Here is a 7,206-nt window from a genome sequence, read left to right as displayed (position 1 = left end):
AACCCGGTGACGCGGTTGCTAAGGAGACAGAGCACAAACAACAAACACAGCAGCGGCAGAGCGTTTCGTCAGGTCTGCAGCGGTTTTCCTGAAAGGTAAGACAGGAACGGAGGATGTCACGTTTCCTGTCTCTAAATCGGCGGACTTTAAAAATAAAGTGGTGGGAACTTTTAAAACGGTAAACTTCTTTTGCGTTCTGAGCCCCTGAAAACAGACCAGGCTGAAGACAGGTTCAGCCCTGTTTACACGAGAACAATCTGGTGTTCTCGTTTTTCCGTTTCCGTTTCCGAAAAGTAACGACGCCAACATTTTAAAACGATCGCCGTTCACACGGAACCATTAGACGCTGAAAGTGTTGTAGTTTGTCTTTGCTTATATTGGTAAAGAGATTGTAGTCAGCAAGATTTACGAAGGGCTTAAATATAAAATGAAGATATGACCTGTTTTGCAAGTATCTTTATCACTGCCTTATTGTGTCTACATTATAATCAATTAAAATATCTTTATAGAGCTGTGATGTTATATTTGTTGCAATTTCTGCTACCCTCTTGGCCAGATCTCTCTTTAATGTAAATGACGGCATAATATATACTGTCACTTTGTCAAAAATTGCAGCCTATCTTGTGACAGGAGTGTTGTTTCTCACTCAAAATGACTTGATATCATTAACAAGAGAAATGTTTGATAGTCAAGGCAATAGCAGCAGCCAGAGACTTTTAAGATGGGGTTGGTCACAGATTAAATTTTACTGGGTGAGAAAATCACATCATAACCTCAGAGCCTTAAACAGGCTGATTTTAACCTGTTAACTAGCAGCACCAAAATAACCTGAAAAAACTACATAACGCCCTCTGTTTATTACTTGCTCTGTAAAACCGATCTCTTAGCCTATTAGCTGGCAACGTCCCGTCTACCGGACGTATGAAGTGCATTTTATATGGCAGGCTAGACCCTCCCATTTTGATTGACACCTATTCGGGCAATCATGTTAAGAAATGGATTTCACAGAGCCAATAATAACCAGAGGGCATCACGTAGCGTTGTCAGGTGATTTGGTGCGGCCAGTTACATGATTGGCCGAATGAGGGGTCAATCAAAATGGGAGGGTCTAGCCTGCCATATAAAATGAACTACACCGTCCCCGGATGGGATGTGGCCAGTTGAAAACATGCAGCTTTTATGTCCCACTGAGCACTAGAAATAAAGTAAACGCTCTCTCCCCGTCATTTGGATGAGGCGTCAAAATAACTACCTGTATTAGATCCAAAATGGCTGCTAAGTGGCTATGTCATACAGAGTTGTTTAGGGTCATGAAGTGAAAGTCAGACAGAACTCTGTCCAAGAGTTTAAACATTTTATAAAAGCTGTAGAAACTAAGGTTAACTTTAATTCTTTATGTGACATTTAACTGCTGTCCTCTTAGTAAAATATCAGCTGTGAAGAGGAGGCATCATGTCCAAGAAGACAAAGAAAAGTGGCCGGAAGTCAGAAGAGGAGAGACAGATGCTTCTGCAGCAGAGAGGTCAGGCTGAGGAGGAGCTGAAGGAGAAGAAGGAGGAGATGCTCAGCCTGTTTCTCAAGGTAAGAAAAACCAGCAGAACAGTTCCTATGGAGAGACAACAAGTGAGGCACCTGAATCCTTGTTAGGGGTGTGGCCGCTTTGATTGACAGGTGGGGGGGGGTTTGTTTGTTTTTTTTAATTTATTTATTTTTAATGACAGTAACAAACGGCAATTCTCAAAGAGGACATAACATATACAAATAAAAATATACCTGCAGATAATCATACCTCCCTAAGCAATATACACTATATATAATATGTACATTGATTTGTTAATTAGAACAATATTTATCCATTAAAGTCACTTAAATTGTTAGCATAAACATGAGATAAGAGATATCATAACAGATAAATCAAAAGAACATAAATATGTATAAAATAACTTAAAAATAAATAAATAAATGTATAAATTAAATTAAAAGAGGGCATTCTTGCATAAATAACATTCCGAGTGGGTTAAATTAAGTGAGAGAGGTGACAGGAGAGATTTTTTTTGCTTGAGATTTATCGATTTTGTCCAAGGAAAGTTTCAAAAGTAGTAGTTCCTGTTTAAATATCGACCATAAAGGTGTAGATTTTCCATAACTGCATTTATGTATATAAAATATCAAGATAATAATCATATTGTTTACAAGATATTCCACTTTTTTATTCTTAGAAATATATCCATATAAAACAATATGAGAGGATAAGGGGTCTATGTTCATGGCATTAGTGGTCAGGAGATTGTGCAGAGATTCCCATAATATTTTTGCAGGTTGACAGAAAAAAAATTAGGTGACAGGTGGATTGGTGACAGAGGTGGCTGTAGCTGCCAGCTGTCTGCTAGGCTTCACCTCAGCTCACCTGAACTGTCATTCCAGGATTTCTCCTGCCGGCTCCTTGTCCTGTTTTGGGAGTTCTCTCAGGGAACTCCCAAAATCTGCAGGACCCTCAAACTTTATTTTGATTAACTTCAGCACACAATTTATGAAGTTTAATGTGTTTTTCGCTGATATTTTCCAAGATGACAATTTTTTTATAAAACACACACACACACAGTCCACACATTAAATACCATTTCTGTCGATCTGTCAGTGCAGCCCAGCAACCCTGCTCACATGTTTCTGTGTTTGTGATCAGGACAAGCTGCAGGAGGAGCAGAGGAACACGGTCGTGACCATGCAGAAAATAAACGACGGCTGGAGGGAGATGCTCCGCCTGGCCCAGGAGCCCGAGCTGCGGCGTGAGATCATTATATGTCAGCAGATGTTTGAGAAGGAGATGGATGACCTGGATAGCATCATTAAGGTACTCTGCCCATTGCCTGTCTGCCATTTTCCACCACTTTGCACCAGGTGTTACCTGCTCACTCGTCTTTCGCCTGTTTGTGTTGCAGAATAATGAGAGAGACATGCAGGAGATGGAGCGTTGGGAGGCGCAGGTGAAGAGCTGTCACCAGCAGCACATGGAGGCATTGTGGGCCCTGCAGGCCAAACGTCTGCTGTGTTTGGAGCAGCAGTGGGAGAGTAGCCTGCAGGAAATCAGGTCTAGCTGGAGCTCTCAGAGGTGAGTCTGCTCCTCCTGCAGGTCAGGGTGTTACTGGCTAGGTTGTATGATATTAATAACAAAATTAACTTAATGTTTTATTCAATGGGACCTGAAACCAGAGGGCATCTTGTATGCAGTACTGTGCAAAAGTCCAAGAGAGCTCTGGAGAAAAGATACTGACATTGTAGGAACTTTGCTTGACGTTGTGCTCATTCAGTGAGACAGAAGAACTTTCTCCTGCTCGCTCATCACTATTCTGCTGAAATCCGACTTTCTGTGGTGTTTTCAGGCAGCAGATGTTGCCCCAGTCTCAGCAGCTTGAGGTCCTGCTGCAGAATCTAAAGCTCACTGCAGAGCAGCAAAATAAAGATGCTCTTGATGACATCAAGGCCTTTTATGAACAAACCCAGATGAAGTATCTGAAAACTTTGGAGGAACAGGTATCTCTTTGAGGCAGCTCCAACTAACATTTTGTCTTCTCCAGCCACTGAGTTCAGTCCTGTTTCACTGTCTTCTTCTCTGCGGACAGATGGCTGCGGAAGAGTTCAGGGAAGAAGTGAAGGAAGCCATCCAGAGAAATGTAGAGGGTCTGCAGTACAGCAACAAGCTGTCAGCAGACATTGAAGACCTGTTCACTGAAAGCCAGAAAGAGATGAGCAAGGGCTTGAAGATCATCAAGAAGCTGGAGGTCAGTAGACACAGGAAGCCCTGCGACTGTCTCTGTGCACATTAGCAACTGACTGCAGTCAGAGTTCAGCCCAAACCTGAGCTCAAGGTCCACCCCATGCAGGCCAGGTGTGGTGGCAGATCTTTAAGGTCCTGGAATCTGCAAGAGTTGTCTCGGGTCTCCACCAAACCAGGGAAGTCTCAAATGTGATACCACACTGGTGCAGTCACCTGTTGGTTAGCATCATGGCTGCCCGCATGTTTTTTTTTTTTTTGGAGCGAGAGGTCTAATGAGAGTTCAATTAATGAGCTGCACCCACAGGCACCTGCTCGTTAGTGCTAACAACATCCTAATAATAGACGTAAATGATTCATTTTGACTTTTATCAGGCAATATTTAACTTTTTATTCTAACTTTGAGAGTTTGACTTTAAAGATCTAAAGACCTTTTTGCTTTGAAATCACAAATTTCCAACAAAATTTTTGGGTTTAATATATTACAAGATGAACTTTTTATCTAAAAAATTAAAAAAACATTTTTTATAAATCTCAAACTCCTAATTTATAATTTTCACTTGTTATCTCAAAATGACTCACAGTAAGCAGCATGGACGGATGGATCTCTTAAGGCTTCCTAAATCAGCTCAGACTTTTTGGGCTGTCTTTTAGTACAATTAGTACAGCAGGCATATTATTGGTCAGGTAATTGCATTAAAAATGCTCCAAAATCCTCCAACAGCACAGACACGGTCCAGAGGTCAATTTCAGGGATTCCAGTTAGCTGAGGTGAAGCCTAGCAAACAGCTAGCAGCTACAGCTGCCTGTGTTGCCATCCACCTGGCAGACAACAAGGCCATGATCAGAGGTGGCAGAAGTCCAGACATTATGTACTTATGTAGAAGTAAAAGTGCTTCTGTTAAAAAATACTTTGGTAAACGTTGAAGTACTGGTTCAACTTCTTTACTTAAGTAAAATTTAAAAAGTACAGGCTCAGAAAAGTACTTAAAATGAGCAAGTAAATGTAGCAGGTTGTATAAACGTGAATGAATCTCAGCATCAGCAGCTTTGATTCAAACTCATCTCTGCTACACTTCACATAACTTGTAACTCTGACCATGAACACAGACTCTGTGCACCAGTCCAACATGGAGCTTTACTCTAAATGCAGTACAGCAAACTGACCTGTTTATCACACGCTAAACTGCAGAATATTTTCATACAGTCTTTGAATTACACAAAGTTAGCATACCTCAGTTTGTTCTGCAGTCCTTACTTTTAAATCTAACCTCTGTTCTTCCTCTTCTGTCCTCTTTTTTTTTTTTTGCATCTTTCTTACATCTCTGAGTGAAGTTATCACTCATTCTTTTCTCTCCCTGGAAATACAGCAGCTGTTCTTTTAACTAGCAGACACACTGTGAGACAAACTGCAGACACTTTTTGTGTATTTGCTGATATTTGTTGAGAATTTAGAAACATTGTATTTAAAAGTACCTGCCACACATTATTCCCTTTATTTGCACTCCTCTTCAGTGGCGCTAGCTAAGATGCTGCCCTCAGTCCTGCCCCTTCTTAGCCCTAATTATAGCACTATTTATGATACATAAATTATATGGTTTTGCCTCTTTAATCTGTTTGTATGCAATAAGCCCCGGTGATGGAGGATTGTCTCTTATGTGTTATTGTTCCTTCATTTAGGCTCAGATCATTTGCTGCTTGATGGCGCAGTGACCGGAAATGTAAACTTTTCTCAGACGTGTTAAACCCAAAGTAATGAGCCTGTTTTGAAAATGTAAGTAGTAGAAAGTACAGATCTTTGTGTAAAAATGTAGGGAGCAAAAGTAAAGAGTAGTCAGAAAAATAAATACTCAAGTAAAGTACAGATACCTGAAAAATCTACTTGAGTACAGTAATGAAGTATTTGTACTTTGTTACTTCCCACCTCTGGCCACAACACTAGGAATACAAACTTTAAGCTTTTATACAGTTTCATAGAGTTGTTATGAAGGGGGAAATTAGCTACAGATTTTGTTTGAAACTGTAAACATGTTTATTTCTGCTGTAAAGTTGAACATTTTTATATGGGAGTCTATGGTGTTTGGCTCACTGCTGGAGCCTCTGCTGGACATTGGAGGAACTGCAGGGTTTGCCATGAAGGTCACTCCGGTCTTTCCACCTGTACATTTCTCAGCATGTTTACGACAAGAACCAGTTGTGCAGGGAATCCAAATGTTAGCTGTGATGGTCTGAGTGTTTTGACTCATCTGTTCTCAGTTTGTTCTCTTCTCGCTCACTTCCTGTCAGAAAAACATCTGCCAGTTGACCACAGAAAACACCTCAAAGGAAGAAGCTCTGACAGACGCCATAAATGAGGCTAAGCACAAGGGTCAATCTCTGCGGAAAGAGCGAATCCAAGCACAAAAGGCAACAAGGAAGAAGCTCACCAAACTCGTCATGCAGGGTGACGCTGCCACCAAGAAGCTGCAGACCATCATTGCTAAGGTGGAGCCAGTCCCACCTGTCTGCTATTCCACCTGTGACCATCAAAGCTGCGTCTCACTCTCTGTCTGCTCCGATGTTTCAGGGAGAGAGGGTTTTACGGTGCGCTGACATTTGTTCCAAGCTGGAGAGAAAGCATGAAGCTTTATTATCATCATCATCATCAGGCCCCACAGATGAGGCCAGCAACATGCCAGCAAAGGTAGACTCCACCCTCTGTATCCTGTTTATTTTATTGTAGTGAAGCTCCAGGCATGTTTGCAGCTTCTAATGCATGTGCATCAGCTCTGTTTAAGTGCTGTTATATGATGCTCCTCCCCACAAGTAGTTTATTACCTACAGACGGCAGTCAGCACACCTGCAGTTTGCAGGATCAGGGGAGTCAGTTGTGTATAGATCAGCTCAAAATGTATTTTATTCACCAGAAAAAAGGGACAATGATTTTTCCATGAGGCTGTGTTTGGGTTGAATTGGGCATGAGCAGAACACACCTCTAATTGGAGGTCTAAAGGTCAAATATCAGGCATCAGACTCGTCATTTCCTTTTAGTTTCTGGTTGTTAGTTTTTGTAGCTCTTCTGCAGGTGCTGTTTCAGCCCTCTGCTTCTGTTGTGTTTTTATGTCTCCTCCTGAAATCTCCACGTATGCTAATGGCTCAGAAACTTTGTTTGTTTACTACTGTCTACAGGATGTCTGTGGCTTCCCGGAGCTGCAGCAGCTGGAGCGGCGTATAAGCAATGCCGTGCTGGTGCGAGAAGATCTGAAGAAACAAAAGGAGGAGCTGAGGCGAGAGAACAGAGAGCTGAAGAATTTAATAGATCAGCACAGGCATCCCCCCACTCTCCACGTGGCCCCAGCCCCCACCATGAGCACCCCACCGGGCGCGAGCAATGGTCGCTGCGTCATCAATGCCACGCACATCATCCTAAAGAGGAAATAAATTAAAGGTTTTTC

The 7,206-nt window shown here is 41.8% G+C and overlaps 1 protein-coding gene across 1 annotated transcript; it reads left to right on the top strand.

The window, feature by feature from the left end:
• drc2 (dynein regulatory complex subunit 2) lies at positions 1 to 7,192 on the top strand. Its single transcript, XM_030735457.1, has 9 exons — positions 1 to 95; positions 1,424 to 1,581; positions 2,684 to 2,851; positions 2,940 to 3,109; positions 3,381 to 3,531; positions 3,621 to 3,779; positions 6,059 to 6,256; positions 6,339 to 6,455; positions 6,941 to 7,192. The coding sequence occupies exons 2-9, from the start codon at positions 1,453 to 1,455 to the stop codon at positions 7,190 to 7,192; spliced, it is 1,344 nt and encodes a 447-aa protein (XP_030591317.1). The 5' UTR covers positions 1 to 95; positions 1,424 to 1,452.
• Positions 7,193 to 7,206: the final 14 nt, after the last annotated feature.

Source organism: Archocentrus centrarchus, chromosome 8 (genome assembly GCF_007364275.1).
Source record: "Archocentrus centrarchus isolate MPI-CPG fArcCen1 chromosome 8, fArcCen1, whole genome shotgun sequence".
NCBI lineage: Eukaryota > Metazoa > Chordata > Actinopteri > Cichliformes > Cichlidae > Archocentrus > Archocentrus centrarchus.
Note: the sequence above shows the minus strand (reverse complement) of the source record. Positions and strands in the feature narration are given on the sequence as shown.